This window comes from Apodemus sylvaticus, chromosome 6 (assembly GCF_947179515.1).
Source record: "Apodemus sylvaticus chromosome 6, mApoSyl1.1, whole genome shotgun sequence".
NCBI classification, from domain to species: domain Eukaryota; kingdom Metazoa; phylum Chordata; class Mammalia; order Rodentia; family Muridae; genus Apodemus; species Apodemus sylvaticus.
Window position 1 is genome coordinate 38,373,673 of NC_067477.1, and position 24,030 is coordinate 38,397,702.

Here is a 24,030-nt window from a genome sequence, read left to right on the forward strand (position 1 = left end):
TCTCTCTCTCTCTCTCTCAACCCCCTCCCAACCCCCTCCTCTCCCCCCTTCCCTGATTTACGAAGGGGAAGGGGTGCACGGGCTTGCCGAGCTGACTTTGGGAGGACCGTTCTCTGTCTGTCCCATCATCACTTTTAGGCCTCCCCTCCCGTTCACCTGACCTGCTAGGCTTTAAAGAACAAACAACAAACAAACAAAACAAAAAGCCCACAGGTTTTGGAGTGTGGCAGATTTGCTTAAACACTGGCTTGATTCCTTCCTAGTGATCTTCAGCAAATTACATAATCCTCCCCCCACCCCCCACCCCCCATCCCCGAGACAAAACATGTTACTTATTTGTAAAGCAATGTTAACAAGACTGTACATTCGGTGCAGGAGACAAGAAAGCATCCGTAGAACTTGTGCTTAGCACACAGGAGGTCGTAGCTAACTTTTCAATGCCTAGTCTTGCAGGACACAATCTATTGCATGTTCCAAGTGGGCTTCTTTTTTCTTCTCTTTTCTCCTTCCCTTCCCTTCCCTTCCCTCCCCTCCCCTCCCCTCCCCTTCCCACACCTCTCTTTTCTTTCTTGACAGGGCTTCTCTGTGTAGCCCTGGCTGTCCTGAAGGTGACTCTGTAGACCAGGCTGGCCTCAAACTTCTGGAGATCCGCTTGCCTCTGCCTCTTAGTGCTGGGATTACAGGCGCGCGCCACCACCGCCCAGCTCCATGCTTCTTTGTCCCTTCCACTTTGCTTCTGCACTGCTAAAGGACAGGTTTCCTTACGAACTTAACAACAGCGTTCTAAGGGATTCCTAACGGGTAGAGTTAATTAAGTGCCTCCTCATTGTCTAGCACTGCTTGGTTTCTGCTTTGCCACTGGAAAACATCGTTGGCCCTCTTACGCTTTTATGAGTTTTCTCCACAAGGACGTTCCTAGCCCGGGGCATGGTGGCACACAGCTCTGATCCTGGCACTTGGGAGGCAGAGGAGCAGAAAGAGCATAACTTTGAGGCCAGCTTGGGCTGCATATGTCCATTGTATTTGTCTCCATAGACGGAGTGAAGATCGTTCACCAGATTGGTGGGAGGAAAGACCAAATCGTCCTGGAAAACCTCAATCGCTACGAGAAGCACCTAACTAAGGTCTTCCCTGAAACCCCAGAGAAGTGGAGCTTCCAGCCTGTTCCCGAAATGGGTAAGGAACATTACCAGAAAACTAACCCTGGGGGTGGTGGTGGTATGGAACTGAGGCTCTTCCTTTAAAGTCATGGATACCGCCAGCATGGGCGCTTTCTTCCTAACAACTAAAACCATTGTAAAATGCTAACTGTAAGAGGGTGGAACTTGCTACCAGTTGGAGTCTGGTATTACTTAGGCAGAAATATGTGCTTTAGGGTAATTCCCAATAAGATGTGTGCACTTCTACCACAGGAAGCTCATCGGCCTCCTCATCAACTGTGCCCTGGGATGCGTTCACCCTTCCCGCCATACACAGCTCCTCCTCGCCTCAGACCCTAGGGTCTTGTTTTTATTATTATTATTATTATTATTATTATTATTATTATTATTTATTCTTGATATGTCTGTGTACAGTGATGCATGTGCCTGTATGTGTGCGTACGCAAGGGTGGGCATGTGTGTGGAGGCCTGAAGCTACTGCTAGGGAGTCTTCCTCACTTTCTCTCCATCTTCCTCATTGAGCCAAGGTCTCTCAGTTGAATGCTCTGGATTCAGTGCTCTCAGATAGCATTGATACAGTTAGTCTAGCAAACCTGATTTATTTATTTTTATGTATGTATGTATGTATGTATTGAGATCTCCTCTCCGTTTTCCAAGTATTTGGATTTTAGGCAGGTTGCCATCCTTGTCCAGATTTTATCTGGGTTCTGGGAATTCAGACCCTGGTCCTCACACTTGCAAAGCTTTACCCACTGAGCCATTTCCCTGCCTTTTCTTTTCTTTTCTTTTCTTTTCTTTTCTTTTCTTTTCTTTTCTTTTCTTTTCTTTTCTTTTCTTTTCTTTTTGTTTGTTTGTTTGTTTGTTTGGATTTGGTGTTTTCAAGACAGGGTTTCTCTGTGTAGTCCTGGCTGTCCTGGAACTCACTCTGTAGACCAGACTGGCCTCGAACTCAGAAATTTGCCTGTCTCTGCCTCCCAGACTGCTGGGATTACAGGCGTGCACTGCCACCACCCGGCTCTTCTCTTTTTTTATTTCTTTTTAAGCATTTCATTCTTTATTTTTTCAGACAAAGGTGACCAAGAAATGAGCTTCTAAAACAAAATGCACCCATCTTCTAAGAGGCAGTGTCTCTAAGTCCCAGGATTCTTTGCAGTCTTCAGGCCCTCTAGGGCCGAGCACGTAGCTGGGTGTCTTAACCACTATTCTGTTAGAAAGAGACACCATGACCATGGCAACTCTTATGAAGAAAGGCTTTAACCAAGGGCTTGCTTACAGTTTCAGCAGCTTAGTCCATGACATCATGGAAGGGAGCAAGCGTGGTGACAGCATAGCAGCTGAAAGCTACACCCTGGTCTGCAGGCTTGGAGCAGGGGGTCGGGGGCAGGGATGGACAGATGGATAGAAAGTCAGAGAAACTGGGCCTGACTTGCGCTTTTGAAACCTCAAAGCCTACTGCCAGTGGCAGAATTTCTCCAATATGGCCACACCTACTCTTAATAGGGTCCTACATCTTAATCCTTCTAATCCTTTCCAATAGCCCCACTCCCTGGTGACTGAGCATTCAAATACATGAGCTTATGGGGCATTCTTATTCAAACCACCATACTGAGTATAGCACTTACAGCAAGTGCAAGTCCCCAGGTTCCATATAGTCAGGCAGTGAGGTGAAATCTGATTCTTCATTACACAGCTTATAAATTCAAGAAAGGAGTCCAGCGTTGGACCGCACTGCCAACCCGGGCCAAGGGCCTTCTGCTGCAGGTAGGTGAGGAGGCCAAGTCTACCAAGACTAGGAGACAAAAGAAGCAGGTCCAACCCCTGAAGGAGGATGTGCCGTGGGAGCTGGCAGTCCTGCGGAGGATGCTGCAGGAGTGGAAGACTTCCTGGGCACTCAGTAAGTGAAGGGATAGCCCGAGATAGTCGAGACTTCTGAGTATGTTTCCCAGTCTGGAAAACTCCAGCCCTCACTTGTAAGATGCAAGAGACTGGCTGCCTCCTTATGGAGCCGGGGAAGAGCCTCTCACTCAGCAGGGGCTAGGTGAACATTATTATTTTTTTTAAAGATTTATTTATTTTATGTATATGAGTACACTGTAGCTGTACAGATGGTTGCTGGGACTTGAACTCAGGACCTCTGCTCTCTCCAGCCCTGCTTGCTCTGGCCCAAAGATTTATTTATTTATTATACATAAGTATACTGTAGCTGTCTTCAGACACCCCAGAAGAGGGTGTCAGATCTCATTATGGATGGTTGTGAGCCACCATGTGGTTGCTGGGATTTGAACTCAGGACCTTCGAAAGAGTAGCCAGTGCTCTTAACTGCTGAGCCATCTCTCCAGCCCTGAACATTATTTTTATCTAAGCTGGATTCTTTTTTACACGAGGAGAACTTACTATGTCGCAGGCTTTCTGATCAGAGAAACAGGACACCGGGCTCTTTTGTAGGAAATAGTTCATTATATGCTAGCACTATCTCTGCAGGATTTTCCTCAAAGGCAAAGCCACAGAAATCCAGGAACAGAGCTTTTTAATACCTTTTTTTTTTTTTTTGGCTTATTTGTCTCCCATATAAGCGGATTTACCTTCTGGATGAATGAGTACTTTAGATTACTGGGCACTGAGACTAAAAAAAGCTGAAGTGGAAAGGGAGGGGAAGGAAGGGGGAGTTATGGGAGCAATGTGGTAGATTTACACTACTTATGCACACTGAGCTTACCTCGTGGCTGTTTCCCATTTTTCTTCTCTTTGGCTCTTGGGGTCCCCTACCACAATCACACTGAGAAAACTTCCCAGCAGAAACCCTGTCTTACCCATGTCTGAGACATGCTGAATAAATGACCCCATGACAGGAGTATGAAAGATATAACCCCAGCATTATCGAGGCGGCTGTTAAACTGCAGTTGACTGTAGAACAAACTCAGCTGTGCAAATGGGGCTATCGTGGATCTGTTGTCCGACAAAGAACATTAAGTACAAGGCCGAATGCCTCCACCAACTGAGGACCTCATCCCTCACCCTGTTTGGTTTGTGTTTGAGATGGGAGACTCACTATGAAGCCTAGACTGGTCTTGAACTCAGAGTTTAGGATCTTCCTGTCTCAGCCTAACTGATACTATGTATCTATCGGTGTGTCACCATAACTGACACTATGTAACTGTGTGCCACCATTACCAGCCAAACACTGTGTTTCATTCCCATCTACCTTCCGTGAAAAGTTACTTAAGTAAAGAGCAATAATATATAAGATGAGACTTGGGGGAACTATCAGAGACGTTTATGAACCACCACGAAAATGACTTGCCGAAAGGGTCTGCCTGTGAATTCTTTATTCTGAGCTAAAGTGTTCCTTGCAGTGTCCTGGGGAGAGGGACTTGTTGTCTGCCCGTTTATTGTGTAACATAAAACCCTGACCAGGTGGTTCTTTTTCACTTTTCTTTCTATGGCATAGTTATCGAATGGCATCATGAGACAGTAGAGAACCTACTACGGGGCATGCAGAGCATGTACGATGACATCAGGATCCATGCCATCACCACGTGTGCTACCGCTGCTCTAGAAAGGCCCCGGATTGCCGCCAACCCTGAGAACCCAGGTGAGAGCCAGGACTGAGCTGTTTGGGAACATCTGAACTGAAGGAAGCCTTAGAGATAACCTGAGTTCATTTTCCAAATGTAGAAGCTATGGCCTGGAGACAAGCATGCTCAACAGGAGCGCTCTGCCAGATTACCTCCATCTTCCAGTTTTCAAGTTTGCAGCTCCCTCTACTGGATAAGTTTGTCCTCCTCTGACAACCCGTAGATCCACTGCAGAGACACCTCTTCTTCCCCTGAGAAGCTTGCTATGCACTTCTACACATATTTTGTTGTTATTATTTCTTGTTTCTTTGAGTAATGGATATTATTATAATCTCATACCCAAAGCTGCATGCAGTCTGTGGCACTTGGCAGGGATATGTTCTGAGAGATGTGTCACCTACAGTTTCATTATTGTGCAGATACAACAAGAGGTATTTATATGAGACAGCTGCAGTGTTTACTAGGAGACACGTCTGATGGGGCTGCTGTGGTATACGTGATCTGTCGTGTACTGAGACATCATGTGGCACACGACTGTATAGACAAAGACAGTCTCTTTCTTTGTCCTCAGTATCGTAATCCCTTTCACAGGTCCTGCACGTGTATGTTTCAATCTTATTACTTACTCAAAGAAAATAACTATTTTTTTAAATACTCAAGAGACCTTTTTTAAAGATTTATTTATTTATATATGTATATGAGTACACTCTAGCTGTACAGATGGTTGTGAGCCATCATGTGGTTGCTGAGAATTAAACTCAGGACCTCTGCTGGCTCCAGGCTGCTCACTCTGGCCCAAAGATTTATTTATTGTTATATGTAAGTATACTGTAGTTGTCTTCAGACACACCAGAAGAGGGCATCATATCTCATTACAGATGGTTGTGAGCCACTGCTGGATTTGAACTCAGAACCTTCAGAAGGGCAGTCAGTGCTTTTAACTGCTGAGCCATCTCTCCAGCCCCCTCAATAGACTTCTATTTGCTCACTAGAAATGCACACATTCCTATCTACATCCCTTGATTGATGATGCCTTTTCTGAAATGTTGGGACAAGAAAAAAATGGACTGTTTCCAGATTTAGAGTATTTGAACATACATGAATTATCTCAGAGATGAGACTTAAGTCTAATGTGAAAGCTATTTGCATTTCGCATGTGATATATATATATATATATCCAAAAGGTAATTTCATACAATACTTAACCTGTATTTTTATTGAATCTATTACATGAGGACAGGTTTGGCAATCCCGCCTGTGAAGGGTCATGTCTGATTTTGGAATATTTCAGATTTTAGATTTGGAGATCAAGGGTTTTCAACTAGCAGTCTGCACAGGGGCCTACAACCTAAGAGAAAAAGACAGATGATATGAGCGTGGCTGTATATGAGCGTGGCTGTATATGAGCGTGGCTGTATATGAGCGTGGATGTATATGAGCGTGGCTGTATATGAGCGTGGATGTATATGAGCGTGGATGTATATGAGCGTGGATGTATATGAGCGTGGATGTATATGAGCGTGAATGTATATGAGCGTGGATGTATATGCTATAACACTGGCCCTTGGGAGGAGAGGCAACAAGATCGGGAGTTAGCCTGGGCTTTGGAGACCCTCAAAAACAAAACAAAACAGAAGTACAAAACCACTCGCAGCTCTGCTGTGTCTTGGGGAGATACCTGAGGGCAAAGAGGTGACAACTCTTTCCCCTTCCGCTTAAGAATTTAAACTTCAGTGACGTGCCCGTCTCTTCTCTAAGCTGTGGTTTTCACTGATAGTGCTGGAGACTTAATCCAGCACACTGTGCCCTCAAAGCAAGTGCTCTGCAACTGAGCTAAAATGCTTTCCTGTGTTTTTAGGCAACATTTCTTATAAAAACAAGCCCCAGCTGATAATTTACACCACAGCTGGGAAAAAAACTATAAATGAAAGTTAAAATACCTGACCAATAACTGTTCTTTGGGCCTCCCCAGATGCCCTTATTACATGCATGCCCTCGGTGACCCTAACATGCACGAATGGGGTTGCTAAAGAGCTATCATACTGATGGAGCATAGACTCATCCAGAGTGAATGCTATGGAATTCTCCACAGTGGTTAAGGCCACTGGCTGTTCTTCCAGAGAACCCGGGTTTGATTCCCAGCACCCACATGGCAGAGGATCCAAAGCCCTTTCTGGAATCTACAGGCACTGCATGTATGTGGTATGCAGATATACATGCAGGCAAAACACCTAAAAGTTAAGAAAAGAAAATCCGGCCCCCCCCCCCAAAAAAAAACCCCAGATGAAAGGAATGCTGGCATTGCTGCCCCAAGATGCCAAGATGGCCCTCTCATCCTCCTCAGTAAAATGCTTACGTTTACATCAGTGTTTACAGTCAAAGCTTAAAGACCCCCACTGGATTCTGCAGCAATACCTACTAGGACACAAACTCAGAGTTGAAATACTGAATTAGACAATGTGAAATGGCCAAGCACCAATACAATTGCTAGGATGGTATAAATGGGCTGGTTTTGTTACTAAGATTAATGGTGGAAGGTGACTGTAACTAGCTGGAAGTATGCTTTGGCTTCAGTACTAGAGACAAGATGATAAAGGACTGAACACTGGTGACTCGGCACCAGCGTCCTTTGGGCTACAATCCTGCCCACTGGAGGCAGCCGTCCGACCTGTGACTTAGTAAAGCCATCGATGATGTAAGGTCTGAGAGAAAAGCAAAGGGCTGTGCCACCTTTCGATTGCAGAACCAATCATTGTGGATTTGCCGGAGGTCCTGCTGCCTGCTCTAGAGGCTGCTCTGTCTGACAGAAATCCCAATGTGAGGATGGCAGCGGCACTATGCCAGTACGCCATACAGTCACATAATCCCGCCGCCCAGGACATCATGCAGACGGCCCTCATAAAGGGTGAGTGACTGCCACCTGACCTGGGAGTGGGAGGAGGTTACCTCATCGTCAGCGGTCTTCTCCTTTTCACTGGAATGCTGGGAAGTCTGCTGTTTTGCCTTTAAGTCTCTGTTAGGCACATGGAGGTATTAGTTCTCCCTAGGTACTTTTACAAAACTGGTGCCATGAACGGGTAGGTAGCAGGTGTAAGCTTTCATAGATGCAGTCTATAAACCATGTCCTAAAATGGATGAAACCGGCAATCATATCTAAAATAAGCTACAATTAAAAGATCCCCCCTCCATTTCTATGTGGAAACTATAATTAAAAGATCAATCTGGAGGTGAAGAGTAATTACTAGAGGTTAGCAGTGGGGGCAGAAAGTGGATAAAGGCAGAGGGTTTGCTTGATGCAATGCTGCGCGCATGCACTGAAATAGCCCCCTCGACCGACCCTGTTGATAATACAGTTAATGCATGACTAGTCAATGATTTTAGGCCTCGATGTCTAGCCCAATGGTAGTATCATGGCCCAACACATTAAGACCCTTAATTGGATTCCTAGTACCAAGAAAGACAAATACAACATACAATGGCCTCCTATATAACCTTTTATTATTGAAAACATAACAGTGGCTAAATACATTTTCTTTGTTTTGTTGAGACAGGGTTTCTCTGTGTAGCCCTGGCTGTCCTAGAACTCACTCTGTAGATCAGGCTGGCCTTGAACTCAGAAATCTGCCTGCCTTTGCCTCCCAAGTGCTGGGATTACAGGTGTGCGCCACCACTGCCCGGCTGTAAGGTTTTGCATTTATATCACCCGTGCACATCATGCTTCGGGGTTCTGCAGTAACCCCAGTATCATCACGCTGGAGTGAGCAGAGCTGTCAGGGGAGAGGCCACTAAGCTCTGATGAGCTGTTCCTTGACTTAGCCTAATGCATGAGCTTTAGGACTTCGTCCTGGCTCCCCACGGCCTTCCCAAACTCCACGAAAAGAAACCGCTGCATTTCTTAGCTAGATCAGAAGTGTTACCCAAGATGAGCTTTTATTCTTTTTGTTTTTTAATTCTTTTATTGAATATATTCTTCATTTACATTTCAAATATTACACCCTTTCTTGGTATCCCCCCTCCCAGAAAACTCCCACTCCTGCCTCCAAGAAGATGGAGTTTTTATTTTTTTAGCCTGCACTTGAAAGGTAGAAGCAGGGGTATCAGAAGTCACGGTCAGAGCCAGGAGGTTACACAGTCCTTTAATCCCAGTACTCAGGAGGCAGAGGCAGGTGGATATCTGTGAGTTCAAGGCCAACCTGGTCTACATAGTTCCTGGACGGTCAGGACTACACAGATAAGCCAAGGCCTTTTTTTTTTTTTTTTTTTTTTTTTTTTTTTTTTTTTTTTTTTTTTTTTTTTTTTTAATTGGCTAGAGATAGCTGTGGGTCCTGGGAACCAAACTCTTATATTTTAGGGTTGTGAGCCTAGCCTTTAACGACTGAGCTATCTCTCCAGCCCAAGCCATGTCTTAAAGATAAAAAAATAAATTAAAGGACTGGAGAGATGGCTCAGTGGTTAAGAGCACTGACTGCTCTTCTGAAGGTCCTGAGTTCAAATCCCAGCAACCACATGGTGACTCGCGGCCATCCATGGGGAGATCTGATGCCCTCTTCTGGAATGTCTGAAGACAGCTACAGTGTACTTACATATAATAAATAAATCTTTAAAAAAAAATTAAAATTAAATTAAAAAACAAAACAAGAAGTCAAGGACATTCTGGGGCTCTAGCCCAGTACTGCTACCCACAGCCCTCATCTCCCCAAAAGGTTCAAGGTCATCTCTGTTACACAGTGGGTTTAAGGCTAGCCTGGACCAAATGAAATCCTGTCTCAAAAAATTTTTTTTTTCTGTTTTTTTCTTTTTTTAAACCTTAAAATAGTCCATGTGGTTGAACTATGGGGGAGGATTTCCAGACTCAGGGACAATGGAAGGTGAGACATCAGGCACACAACAGTGGTTGGTACCAACTCACAGGTAGTGCTCTGTGGGAGAAAACACCATTGTGAACCCACACCACCATTTTCAATCCACTGGGCAGGTAACAATGTAGACAGCTGGGCTGCAGCGCAGTGCTTGGCTCTGGAAGGCATTGCCACCTACCCTGTCATTAAGAGGATCCTCCACCAGCTTTTCTACAGGAATAATCAGGCCACAGAGGAGCAGGCTTGTGTACTCCTGAACCATCTCGGAGTGAAGACGGTAAGTGTGGGCTTCAGAGAGAGGGAAACGAGGCGTTGGGGAGCGAGGGATTAGTGCACAGGAGAGAATGCAGGCGGCTGAGGAGGAGGTTGAGCACAGGCCAGGTACACCGAGTCTGTGAGACTGGACGTGGAGGCGTGAGAAGCTAGCTCAGAAGTTTCTAACAGGGAAAAGGTTGAGTCCTGCCGTGCCGATCTGCCTGTCTCAGGTTTATCATGGGGGGCCGCACAACTGCGTTTATTACTCTGCATACACACACAGACCATCCTGGGGACTGAAAGCAGGAACGGAAGGCCTCGTTTTCTGTTATTAGACCCTTTATTTTCTTTTCTGGTTTACAATCCGAGTCAGACTGCTTGGGGAGAGGAGTGTCCTATCTCTTATTAATTCACTCTGTCCCCTAAATGGAATGGCATCTCATATCTCATGGCCTTGGTCATTTACTCTGCTGCATGCCACGTCAGGGTATAACTTCTTCACGACTCTATCATCTTGAAGAGTGAGTGAGACTGCCCATTCCTTTCCCTCAGACCCTGATCCACACGATGCTGGCCGTGGAGCTCAACAGCCGGCAGTGGAAGGACCGCATCGTAGCCTGCCGTGCTTTCTCTCAGATCAGTGGTCAAGTCTGCATAGTAAGTCTCCTGTCTTCCCTATCAGAAAGCGTGGCAGGCTGGCCTGGGCCTTCCTGCTCTTTGCTTCTCTCTAGGATCTCACTGCTTCCTCTCATTCCTAACTTGGACTGTCGTTAAGGATTACGTACTTCTCTGACCTTAAGCAGTGTTTCTTGTTGGGGGTGGCAATCTACAGACTGTGACACAGCCACTGCCTAGTATACACACAAACCAAGAGAAAGAGCTTAGCAACGTCATAGTAACTTGACCCTGTCTCAGTATCAGTAAACACTATAAAAGTATCCGTCAATGATGTATCCCCCCTCACCCTACACTGAAAACTGGTCCTTGATTAGTTTGAGAAGCAGACTGAAAAGACCCAACAATTCAACTGCACAAGTGCCTGTGCTGGCTCTCCAAACATTCAGCGCATACATACAAAGACATGGACCTTTCTTTAAAAAACAATGGCATTGCAATTTGAACAACAAGAGTAACAATACATATGACCTGATGTCACCCTGTCAATCCTAGGATTGAAGGATATACCAAAGGCCTTCATGGAATACCATTTGCACTCAACGGTAGTGCAAACTAGGCACTTTGTATGTTTACTATTAAAGCAAGCGAAGCATGAGGTGACGTTCACAGTTAGCTTAAGCTAACGCAAGCACGGAGAGAGGGAGGACACCTGGTGTGATTCCCATCATTGCCCATGAGAAAAGAGCCAATATTCTTCCAAGGCCTTTGCTCTTCGCACGGAGAGACTATGGGTATGCTAGGGTATCCCCTCCTGTCCTGGCCTTCCCCGGCATTCACCTAGCATAGCTTATGCAAGTCTTTCTAGAAGCCACCTTGTGGGAAGACCATTCTGCACCCTGTCCCACCCACAGTTCACAGCTTTCTTATCTGTGCTCTCCCACCTTGAGAGCAGACTGAATGTATCATGCGCTCTCAAAACTTTCAGGAGCCAGTGTGTATTAAACATAAGTGGTTAAGTAACTTGAAGGTATGGAACTTGGCTACAAAAGAAGGAATTTCCAGCAAGTGAAACCTGGATCTCTTTTCACTATTCCATTCTAACAAATCTTTTTTTTTTTTTTTTTTTTTTTTGGGTTTTTGGGTTTTTTTTTTTTGGAGACAGGGTTTCTCTGTATAGCCCTGGCTGTCCTGGAACTCCCTCTGTAGACCAGGCTGGCCTTGAACTCAGAAATCAGAAATCTGCCTGCCTCTGCCTCCCAGAGTGCTGAGATTATAGCCACCACCGCCCAGCTGAGAAAACAGTTTTCTTACAAAGCATCATTGAGTGGCCAATTCATGGCCAGCCTGGTCTACAGAGTGAGTTCCAGGATAGCCAGAACCTCTGTCTAGAAAAACAAAGCAAAATCAACTACAACAACAAAACAAAGCATCATTGAGGAGCTCGAGAGAGGTCTGATGATGAAGAGCATTCACTCTTCAAATAGAAAGAGCAGGATTTGTATCACAGCACCCACATCCAACCGAGGTGTCGTCCCACACATGCTGCAAACCATGAGCTTTAGTTTTACCAAGAGACCCTGCAGTGGAAAAAAGGCAGAGAGTGGTAGGAAATAGAGAGAATGTCCTCTTTTAGCCTCTCTGCATGTATGCACACATCCCTTTCTTGTGTACACATATGTTGAGCACCTCACATACTTTTATATACTACAATTAAATAAATCTATAAGAATATTTAATTCACCATTCAGTGCACACTGGAAGATAAACTTGGGCAATAGAAAATGGCTTCAGGAGGGCATCCCTATGGACTTGCTTTCTTCTCTGTGAGTCCTGATAGCTGGGATGAAAGGAATTATTTGCAAAGAAATATATTTTACTCCTTCAAGAGTGTACCCCATTCTGCTTTGAGCTGGGCAAAGCTAAGGAAATCTGTTCTGTCTTTAAATTGTTGATGTAATCCCTACACACCGACTCCCTTCAGTAGAGCTTACAAAGGCTCTAGATCACCTCACTTTTGGGTTAGCCTAGAGCCTAATATTTTGTTCTGAGTTCAGGACTATGATACATTCACATTTGGAGAGGACTCACTCAGTAAGCAAGCAATTTCTGACCACATCCCCTCTACACTGGTAAGACACTACAGGGGTTTCCTATGCTCACACCGGCCAGAAGAGACTTTACTAAAGAGATGGCTTTTGAGCTAAGTCCTAAAGGAAAATATCTGGTACCAGATGGAGGTAGAGCAAGATGTTTGGGGCTGGAAAGCTAGTTTACACACAATTACACCATCATCAACCACAACTGTATTGTTTTCCTTTCCCCGTAAAAGAGAAGTGACTGACTGCCCTGGTTGTACAGGACGTGGACTTGTGGTACGAAAACCTGAAGAGTCTCAGGCAATCTGGAAGAAGTGACTCCATTATATTACACTTTCAAATTTCAAGTCTCTTACACTCATTCTTTTTGCTCCAACAAGAAGATATGAGTTTAAGAGACAAGTTTGGGAAACAGACCTGGACTTGAGACCAGTTAGAAGCACCAGATTATCCTTGGGCAAGTTAATCAAAGCCCGTACTGTGTCATCTGTAAATAGAGATACCACCTGCCCAATTGGATTGTGATTGAGATAGGGAAAAACCTACTATCAAATACAAAATTGAGCCAGGCGGTGGTGGCGCACACCTGTGATCCCAGCACTTGGGAGGCAGAGGCAGGCAGATTTCTGAGTTAGAGGCCAGCATGATCTACAGAGTGAGTTCCAGGACAGCCAGGGCTACACAGAGAAACCCTGTCTCGGGGGGGGGGGGGGGGGGGGGGGGAATCCAAACAAAAACAAAACAAAAAAAAAAACAAAAAAAACAACCAAACCAAACAAAAAATTGATAGCCAATTATCACACCTATTTCTAGGATATGAAACAGAAAATAATCCAGCTGATGTGGAATGACTGGAACAAGGAAGTGAGGCAAGCAGCGGCCAAGGCCCTGGGGCGAATGAACCTTGGCAAAGAGATACATGACATGATCAGGTAGGACCCTGGCCCTTCACTATAAGCTTAGAAACATGCCTGGGTGATCTGGGGTCCAGTCAGCATCTGTTGAACCCCCTATATGCTCAGCACCGTACTAGGTCCCACTGCAACAAGTACTAGCCTAGAACAGCGGCATAAATGGTAACTACTGTAGAAAAATGAAGTATCAGTGTGGGATAGTTTCATGGAAATGTAGTCACATTCCGGGCTGAGAGAGAACTGCCAAAATGAGCACTGCATTTGTAAGAGGGGCTGGGCGGGGACGTCTGTGGTTAGAGTGGCGCAAGGTGGCACTTTTTATTTGGTTGTTCAATATGCCTGAATGTCTACCATATGATAGGCAATAGGGGTTCAAGAAAATAAAGACACCTGATGGCTGAACCCAGTGAACAGGTGACTAGGAAAGGCTATGGCTTACCAAGCTAGAATTCTATCCTGAGGGACAGGGCACCGTGCACAGGAACAAGGCACAGAAAAGCTGAAGGGAAACAGAAGCCACCTGTGTTTTACAGAATCAAGCTGTGTCAAGGAAATTCCCAGGAGCGGATTAAGGCCCTCTCCCTGATCCGAGTGCTCAAACTCATGACAGCCAAGCTTCTCCCAAGCTTCCTGACCTGCTTCTCTGACGAGTTCACCGGAATCCGGCAGGCAGCTTGTTTGGCAGCAGGTGCCTTGCAGATCCGTGACCAGATGGTAAGTCAAGGAAGCGTGCTATCATCTGATCTGATGGACCGAGAGAGCTTCCCTGTCTCTGTGGTACCTGGCACACTCCCTGTTCTGTGGGAAGTGGGATGGAGTCAGCCACGCAATCAGCAAGGAGCACTGAGCTCTTAAGGAGCTCGAACTTCAAGCCATCACATGCTGCGTTGTCATTCTGTTCCCTTCTCAGTTAACCAGCTTCTAACACCTGGCTGCTGAGAGGTTTTAGTGTTAATCCCAGAGGATGGAATTTACTCATTACCAGGGAGATACTAGACACAGATATTCAAAAGAAGTCTAGCAAAGCACCGGGTAATCCTTGCACTTGGGAGATAAGGCAAGAGGCAGGAGTTTCAAGAATCTGAGGTAAGGGGCTGAAGAAATGGCTCAGTAACTAAGAGCACTGGTGTTTTTCCAGAGGACTGGGTGTGATTCCTAGCACCTACATGGCAGCTCACAACCATATCTATTTTCAAGGGATTCCATGCCACTTTCTGGCCTCTGGGGGCACAGTGCTGCATAGACAGACATACTGGCAAAACACCCGTACACATTAGAGAGCATCTGAGGTGACTAAACCATAAGCTACATAGTGATGGTCTCAAAAACAAGAATGGGAAAGGGGTGGCGAGGGGGAGTCTGGGACTAGTGGTATAGTTTAGTGGTAGAGCATGTTGTTAGTATATGTATGGCTATATAGATCAGTGTGCTGAGGAAAAAAACACGAAAAATATATACTTCAGCTAGTTATTATACAGGTGATCCTTGAGGCTGTAGCTCATGTGTTACTAGAATCCATGGGTGGTGGCTTTTCCAGCTAAAGCAGCCAGAGAAATGAGCAGCCCTGTTTCTGGTCCACTCACTCTGGTTCTCCCACTCGCCTTGCCCTCTGTCTACTGCAGGTGCTTGAACGCCTCCTGAATCTGATGCACACAGATCCTTACTGGAAGATCAAGGCCTTTGCCATTCGAGGTATTTGAGAAATCGTAGCTCCAAGCTCCTGACCTGAAATACCTTCTCCATGCCAACACAGACCGTGCCCAGAAACTCTGCTAAACCAGCTGGAGCCTAGAGGAAGGAATGATCTTAGTTTCCCAGAAGTTTCCGGGCTGAGAAAGAAACAAGTTTCTTTTAAAATTTTAGTTAAGGATCCTAAGTCTGGGTCTATTTAAACTTGTTAAGCAAAGAACAGACAACATAGTTCCCATGAATAGAATTAATACATTTCCAGTAGGAATCCGCTGCTGGATTCATCCTGCTTTCCCAGAGATTTCAACTACAGAACTTGCTAAGAGTCAAACCAGGTTCAAGACTTCTGCAGAACTTAAACCTCACTCTCCCACTTTCTGACATGGTCTTTGGCAGACCCCTAGCAGAACCAGACCTAGTTAAACCTGAGACACAGTTATACCCTCCTCCCCTACCTTAACTACACTGCTCTTCCAGGTTATCTCTGCCCCCTAATTCCCGAACAGGCAAACTAGTGTATGTTTACATCCGACCTGGCAAGGACAGGATGAAACACTATCTTCTAAGCAGTCTTCTGGAAGAAACCCCAAGCAGAACCAGGCATGGTCACACCTGGAATCCCACTCTCAGGAAGCAGAGGCAGGAGGATGCACACGTGAGGCCAGCTAGGGCCAGACAGCAAGGCCCTGCCCCAAAGCTAGGCATCAGACCTCACACATGCTAGGCAAAGCTTTGCTAGCTCTCTAAAGTCCCTTCCTAAATTTCACTGCTCAAAAATACTTTTAATTTTACTACTATCTAATGGTTAATTGCCATCCCCAAGATACTGTCTGCAACATGTAAATTCCCTCTGAATGCTAGGGTGTGGTCCGCCTAGTCTTCAGTAAAGGTGAAACATGCTTGACTTCCTCCCACCTATACAGCTTTGGGACAGATTGGACAAGTGAGTCCCCAGCTGACGAACAATCTGCTCTGGGCTGTCCACTATGAAGAATCACCAGGCGTGCGGCTGGAAGCATGCCGGAGCATCCTGGCCCTCAAGCTCCAAGGGGCTCAGGTCAGGGACACGTTCCTGGATGTGCTGCTCCTGGAAAAACACGAGGCCGTCCTGAAGTAAGCACCGACCAGACCTCTCGGTTTTGCCACGCCCTCCAGCACTGCCCACTCGGCTCCACCTTTCCAGGCTCCCATTTATCTACTCAGCTGCTTGGGGGAAGGGGGACAGAAAACCCTGCTGTGTTAGATTGTCAGTCCCATAATTCCTGTGTACTCTTCTTCTCGGGAGTTTTAAGTTATTCATATATTCAACATGTCTCCAGTACTTACTGTGACAATAGACAGAGTCAATAATACTAGAGTTTCAGTGCAATAGCTATGTGAACCTGGAGGAGGCCCATACCCACACTCTTAAGTGCTGGGCCTCCCCTCAGTCCTTTTTTGTCTCAATCTTCCAATGCAGGTAAGTCCACATTAACACTGTGGTGACAATTAATGGCATGTGGTAACTTTCATAAAGGTGTTTAATAAACAATTGTCAATGCCTTCACATATCATTTCTGAAATTGCACAACTGCTCTGTAAATTATCATGTCGTTTCTACAGAGAAGACTCAGTTAAACTGTTGATGTGTGGAGTTTAGGATTCTTGTCTAATTCCAAATCCTACATTGTTTACCACCATGCTTTCTTCTTAGGATAGGGTCACAATATTTCATTATCTTTCAGGGAAATTCACCAGACAATGACAGCACTCAACTTAGAAAAAGACGGAAATCAGGAAATGATTCAAGAAATCAAGAAAAAGGTAAGCCGGGCAGTGGGCCTTTAATCCTAACACTTGGGAGGCAGGGACAGGCGAATTTCTGAGTTCGAGGCTAGTCTGGTCTACAGAGTGAGTTCCAGGACAGCCAGGGCTATACAGAGAAAGCCTGTCTCAAAAAAACCAAATCTAAAACAACAACAACAACAACAATAACAAATTACCTCAAAGTTGAGATCTTATCTCAGCCTCCTAAGTGCTGAGATTAATAAGCATGATCAATTACTTCAGTGTTTTTTCCTAATATGGTTAGTTGGTCAATTGCTTTTTAAAACTGTTTCCCTTAGATCCAAACACTAAACCAAAAGGACTTACTGACGGAGAAAATCCTGAAGATGGAACAGGCCGTAAAACACTTGAAAGAAACAGCCAGATGGGTTTACTCGAAACCCAAAGAGCGCCAAAAGCCGCTGGAATTCTACACTTTCCTTCAGAACTTCAAAATTTCTGAGAGTAAGTTTCTGAGGGGTGGGCCCATTCCTCTACTCTTCTCAGAAAACAATCCCAAGGACCAAGCCATCTAAGGACTTTGTAGGGAGCCCTGTATGATTTAAGTAAGATTTAAGTAACAGCAGCTACTTAGTTTCCTTCTTGGTTTCCATGCACCACTCCCTGCCACACCCACCAGACACTTTTCACCTGCCTGCAACTGTGTGGATCATACAGGGTAGCTCTAGCTGAACTGACTTTAGGACATATAGAAAAGCACAAGTCTTTATAAAAACAAGTAACTACTGTGCATGTTTGCTGAACCACTCCCCCAAAAGGGCACACATTTAATCGTTTATAGTGGTCATCTAAAGTGAGCAATCATTTTATGTTCTAACTTAAGGGAAAAAATACTTCCTAAAAATACTCAGCTTTAAAAACTGAACCTATCAGTTATGATAGGATCTTAATAGGCCCAGAGCATACTCTAAATGGCAAGGAGTCAAACTGTACCAGTGCATACTCACAACATCTGTAAGCAGCAGCCTCAGATCACCTGGCCAGGGGCCTACCAGCCACCACACAACCTCAAGGTTCCGAGTGATGTTTCTGGTGCACCAGGCTCTCTTCCACCAATCATGAGAACATGCACTTGCCACATCAGGGAAAGTTTTATCCAGCTGTGGGGGGAGGGGGTTAGGAGGGGGGTAGTTGGGAATGAGAGCAGACAATAACTTGAACACCCAATATTCCCCTTGGCCAGCTTGCAAAAAGTTGGGTGACTAAAGCCTATGAAAGCACAGCTAGGTGACATGATGCTGTCCTTTTGGGAGCAATGCCAGTAAGTCACTACTGATTTAAACCACTGAGCAAATACATATGTATTTCAAGGCTGATTCTGCTGGTGAAAGATTTCCTGCTACGACTGTTCAGTTCGGAGTTCAAGTCTTATAACTAAAAGGAGTAAGTTATCTCCACAGCTAGTCTATGGCCTCAGCCAGACGTGCTTCTCCTCTTTAATGAGTGTGATGCTGGGATGAACCCAGGGCGTTGGTAATACAGCCCTTTGACATCCTAAGCCACGCTGTCTTTCCTCTCAGCCATATTTTATCCTCGACTTGTCCCACACTTCAAATCAATCCCCCCAAAAATCTAGGCTTAGAAAAGAAAGACGGGGGCTAGAGAGATGGCTCAGTGGTTAAGAACACTGTCTTCCAGAGATCCTGAGTTCAATTCCCAGCACCCACATGATCTGGGTGGGTTCTGGTACCCTCTTCTGGTGTGTCTGAAGATAGCTATAGTGTATTCACATACATAAAATAAATAAATAATTCTTAAAAAAAAAAAAAGAAAAAAAGAATGATGGTCTTTGGCACTTTTTTTTAATAAATCTAATGTTCACACAAACAACGCACAGCATACTGACCCCAGCTTACCCCAGAAACTGATGAGAGAACTCAAGGGAAGGAATTTCCATATAAACACCCCTAATGTCTCAAGCAGAAGGGCACAGCCAGTGCTACCTGATACACTGGACCTGCAGGGAATAAGGTTGGTGCCCTGAAAAGGCAGGGATCAGAGCTACTTCTGCAAATAACTCCTCTTACACACACATACCCCACTTCAATTTCTGTGTTTACTTTTGTACCTAGATGAAGCCGCTCTTCTCAGGCCTGAAGTTTTCGACACTGAAAAAATCCTAAAGGTAAACGTAACCTTACCGATGCTTAGCAAGGTAAGAACATGACTTCTTTAAAAAAGAAAAAAAAAGTGGCAGTGGTAGCCGAGAAGTGCTACCCACATCCACCCTCCTGACACTAACTCAGAACTAGAGGCGTCTTCGTGAGCAGCAGGCCCTTGTCGTATAAGGTGGTCGCTAAGGAAAGCTGGTCTTCCACACTGTCACAGGGCAAATCCCCCACTCTCACAAACTCTGGGTAGGAGCGAAGCAAGAGTTCCATGGCATCAGCCTGCTGGGGGTGGATTTCTAAGCACTTGGGCTCTTCCAGATGATAGACGCGGGAGTTTTCCACTGTGTAATACAGGAGCAAGCGGTCTCCCTCACCCACCAGCCGAGCTATGCCATCCTGAAGCATATGGACCTGGGTTTCTGTTGTCAGCTGGGCCCCCACATTGACAGGTTCTCCAGCCTCCCAGCGAACTGGGAGCCCGTGAACACTTAGAGCCTTTTCCCTATCGGTCAGCACCGGCGGCAGGGAATCGTGAATGAAGTCTTTTGCTCTCTGGTCAGCCACAGCATCCACAGGAGCAAAGTGGCCCAGGCGAGCAACCAAGGCCCGCACCTTTTCCATGAAAGCTGTTCTTCTGGGATCCTTCGAGTCTGAATGCTGAGCCCCCATGTAATCCATGAAATCTCGAGGCAGACCCCTACGGAACTCCACATTTTCCTCGATGGCTGCCTGCATGGCCAGAGGCAAGACGGCCTCCAGGAAGTCACCCCACGAATTGCGCTGGTAGGTGGACAAAGTGAGGTGCAGAGAGTGGACTCCATCCTGACACTCGGCTTGATGAATGAAGCCCCGAGGAAAATATAGCAAGTCTCCGGGTTCCAGCACCGTCTGTAGCACCGGCTCACCAAGGTCCTCCTGGCTGAAGTTGGGACTAGATGTCAGGGCCAACTCCTCACTTGGGTCCCGCGGTCGGTAGATGCGCCAGAGCTTCCGACCTTCCAGCTGCAACACGAACGCCTCGATGTCGTCGTAGTGAGGAGCAAAGCCCTGCGAGTTGGGGGGCGTGAGGTAAACGTTGGAGCCTGCCATGCTTCCAAACTGTTCCTGCAGCACAGCTAAAAAGTGCCACACGGTAGGCGAGAAGGCTTGCGGGCAAAGAAGGCGCAAGGAGCAGCCGGCTCGGTACAAGGACCACGCAACGGCGGGCAGGGCGCGGCCCGGGGGGTTCAAGGTCTCCCGCAGCCCATTGACATAGCGCGCGGCATCCAAATGCTGCCCGAAGTGCACGTCCTCGTCGCGCAGCATCGAGTCCAAGTCGGCGGTGGAGAAGAGACCTTCGTAGTAGCTGTGGTCCTGCCGCCGCACAAGCACCGCCTCCCGCTCCCACAGCCGCCGGTAGAAGCGGTCCGGAGGCAGGGGCGCCAGGAGCCACTCGAAGAGGCGGGCGGCGCGCCTCCGGCTGCTGGGGATGCCGTTCAGCTCGGCCAACACCTGCTGCAGCGGCGAATCCCAGGGCCGCTCCGGGCCATCCGCGTGGGTCCCCAGGCTCCGGGAGAGCGCGGCCCGCCCCTCCACGCGGCGCGGCAGGGTCGCCGAAGCCGGCCTCGGGCGCACCGGTACCGGCCGCGGCTCCGCTGACCGCGAGGTCTCCGGCAACCCCGCAGGCCCCTCCCGCTTGCCCCCGACTGATGGCACCTTCGAGTCCGAGTCCTCGCTCAGGAGCGCGCGAGCTCTCAGCGCGGCCACGCGGGACGCTGCACTTTTCCGGTGCCTTCGGACCTTCCGGGACCGCAAGGGCGGAGCCAAGACCGACACTCCGCGGGGCTGCGGCTGTCGCCGGCGCCTCCGGCGTCCGCGCTGCAGCAGCGCCGCGCCGTTGCCATTCGGAAGCTCATCCATGGCGGGGCGGCAGACGAGGCCCACGCTTCCGCAGCCGCGGTGCTCTCTGGGAAGGGGGCGAGTCCCACCGCGCTCCCGCCTTCCCTAGGTCCGCCAAGCCTACGGTCCTCCTGGGTCCTACTGCTAGCCCGGTTTGTCACCTTTTAAGACCGCGGTAATATACATTGGAAAGGCTAAATTCCCTACCAGATAAAGGTTCCATGTAAGAAAACAAGGCACAGGGCATTTCAGAAGAAAACAATTTCATTTTTCTTTTTTGTTTTGGGGGGACAGGATCCCGACAGACGCCCTAGCTACATAGTCCTAGAACTTGCTAGGTGAGCCAGGCTGGCCTGTCTCTGCCTTGGGAGTGCTGGGTGGGGTTAAAGGTGTGCAGCGCCAAGCCCGGCTTCCTCTATTTTAGTCCGCTTTCTTATTTTTGTGGCAGGTATTTTTGTTCTTAGGCAGTTTACTGGTAGGATGAATGAAGGCGAAGTTTGATATTCTGTATGAAGCACAGCTCTTACCGGCTCTGTTCACTGCAGAAAACGTAATTGTTAAGCCTCTTTCGGTTTCATTTCCCTTTCTTTCCTCAATTACAAAACCTTACTGGGTATGGTGGTTCATATACGGGGAAGGCTGAGGTTACAGAGTGAGACCCTTGTAATCAATATTCTTCCTCTGAAAAGGAATTTATGGACTTCTCCGCTTTGTCTGTCAGTGTATTGCTACATAGTCCTCAAATTCCAGGGCTTGCCTCTCAATCTGACATTGCAAGCATGTCCAATAGGCTGTTTATCTTCTTTCCCCTCTTCTTCAAACTTCTAGCTTTATAAAAAGTTTGTGTGTGTGTGTGTGTGTGTCCTAAAGAGGCCAGAAAGGAATATCAGATTCCTTAGAGCTGGAGTTCAAGTAGTTTGTGGAATCCTATCTCTGATCCTCGGATGGAATTGTAAACACTCTTTAACCACTGAACCATCCGTCATCTCTAGCCCCCTGCTGCAGACACTGCTTCTGCAAGCATTCTCTCTCTCCCCTCCCCTCTTGTGTGTGTGTGTGTTACATATGTTACAGAGTTCTCGATGGCAATCTTTTCTCAGTGTTGGTACTCTGTCTGGGCTCCAACCCCACAGTTACTTGGCACCAGCCAGGTAGGCCTGGCCCTAAAGGAAGATGCTTGCCCCTCCTCTCTCTCTCTCTCTCTCTCTCTCTCTCTCTCTCTCTCTCTCATCCTCTTGCTCACGTTCTCTTTTGCTCTCTTGGGCTCTTTCCTTCCCTCCTCTCTCCACGTGGTCATGGCCGGCCTCTACTTCTCTATTCTCTCCTTCTCTCTGCCTTTCTCTGCCTCTACTACTCTCTTAACTTCCCTCCCCATGCCCTAACTAAACTCTATTCTATACTATATCATTGTATGTGTGTATGTGTGTGTGTGTGGGGGGGGGTCCCTCAGGGGGAAGGGATGCCTTGCGTGTGCCCCCTGAGCACCCCCTTCCCCTATTCTTCCCCTACACCTCTTTATCTTTTTATGATCACAACACTCAGGGAGTTAGATAGCTTAAATAAGTTGATTGGAACCTGTGATGGTTAACACTGATTGTCAACTTGACAGGTCTTAGTGTTATTTTAAATAGCGTGCTGCAGTTCTCCTAACACAGCTAACTCCCAAATAATTGAGAGTGGATTAGTATATTTACTCAAAAAGCTTTAAGGGCACAACAACTGAGCAGTATTACTCTAATTCAGTCCTCTATGCTAGTCTGTCACCTCCCAGCCAAAATCTCTGTGATACCTGGAGTGTTTTAGTAGTGATCTGGGTCTCTGCACTCCTGCTATCCTGGCTTTTGTTTTGTTCTGTTGTTGTGTGTTTTCCTCTTTCTCATGGTATCTCTCCCTACTTCCTCTCTCGGACCCTCCCCTAGCTGGGAGGAAGCCCAGCCCATGTTCATGTTCATTCATTGGCTGATCAGTTCTTTGCTGACCAATCAGGGAATAATTGTGGAGCAATTTTTACACCACGTTGAGACAGGAGATTCTCAGAAAAAGGATTGCAAACAGATATGGGGGCACAGAAATCTGCATTTGAGTAGTCTTTACACCGTACACAATAACATTATGCCTACAGACAGGATCTAGAATCACGAGGCAAGCCTGGGGCACCTCTGTGAGAGATGGTTTACATTAGGTTAAAGTAGGAAGACCTGCTAGGAAAGTGAGCTGACACATCGTCCATGGACCACAGGCTGGCGTCCTGGAGCTGGGGGGGCGGGGGAGCAAGTGCTCTGCTCCGAGTGAGGGGGAAGTGAGACAGGCTGCCTACTGCTCCTGCAGCCATTTCTGGGTTGGGTTTTTATTATTATTATTATTATTATTATTATTATTTATTTGGTTTGGTTTCGTCAAGACAGGGTTTCTCTGTGTAGCCCTGGCTGTCCTGGAACTCACTCTGTAGACCAGGCTGGCCTCGAACTCAGAAATCCGCCTGCCTCTGCCTCCCAGAGTGCTGGGATTACAGGCATGAGCCACCACCGCCCGGCTTCCTGTAGGCATTTCTATCCTACCATGATGTAGTGCACACAAATCATTCCTCCCTTAAGTTGAAAATATCTTTTCAGTATTTTTTTTTTTTGTCACAGCAAGGAGAATTACTGTAAAAAAAAATCTAAATGAGGACCATATCAGATAAAGCCATCGTGAGAGATTATAAAGGGTCTGCCTAGCAGAGAGGAGTGGGGTCTTAAAGCAGCTAGTGTCCTCGCAAATTCTGTGCCTTACAAGGAAGCCTCAGGAGCCTGGCAGAAGAGGCCTTTCCCTTTTAATAACCACTGTTGTTTGTTTTTTTTTTAAGTTTTTTTGAGATTCATTGTATGTGTATGGGAGTCTATGGACCACATACATGTAGAAGAGGGTGTCAGATCCTTCTTGGAACTGGAGTTATAGCTAGTTTTGATCTGCCAAGTTATAGCTAGGTTCCTGGGAATCAACCTGGATCCTTCCTCTGAAAGAGAAATTAGTGCTTTTAGTGACTGAGCCCCCTCTTCCTTATTTATG

General features: G+C 46.7%; 2 protein-coding genes across 2 annotated transcripts in view; one reads left to right on the forward strand and one right to left on the reverse strand.

Moving 5' to 3' along the window:
- The window catches only part of Heatr4 (HEAT repeat containing 4), a 32,702-nt gene that overhangs the window by 3,310 nt on the left and 5,362 nt on the right, over window positions 1-24,030 (forward strand). Inside the window, exons 3-15 of the mRNA XM_052185464.1 lie at window positions 1,036-1,176; window positions 2,851-3,054; window positions 4,609-4,752; window positions 7,479-7,640; window positions 9,711-9,871; window positions 10,402-10,506; window positions 13,377-13,495; window positions 14,011-14,191; window positions 15,100-15,169; window positions 16,090-16,279; window positions 16,891-16,969; window positions 17,272-17,437; window positions 19,066-19,118. Coding sequence (XP_052041424.1) covers window positions 1,036-1,176; window positions 2,851-3,054; window positions 4,609-4,752; window positions 7,479-7,640; window positions 9,711-9,871; window positions 10,402-10,506; window positions 13,377-13,495; window positions 14,011-14,191; window positions 15,100-15,169; window positions 16,090-16,279; window positions 16,891-16,969; window positions 17,272-17,437; window positions 19,066-19,118 — 1,775 coding nt within the window. The remainder of the gene's footprint in view (window positions 1-1,035; window positions 1,177-2,850; window positions 3,055-4,608; window positions 4,753-7,478; window positions 7,641-9,710; window positions 9,872-10,401; window positions 10,507-13,376; window positions 13,496-14,010; window positions 14,192-15,099; window positions 15,170-16,089; window positions 16,280-16,890; window positions 16,970-17,271; window positions 17,438-19,065; window positions 19,119-24,030) is intronic.
- Riox1 (ribosomal oxygenase 1) lies at window positions 16,959-21,049 on the reverse strand. Its single transcript, XM_052185465.1, has one exon. The coding sequence runs from the start codon at window positions 21,001-21,003 to the stop codon at window positions 19,231-19,233; it is 1,773 nt and encodes a 590-aa protein (XP_052041425.1). The 5' UTR covers window positions 21,004-21,049; the 3' UTR covers window positions 16,959-19,230.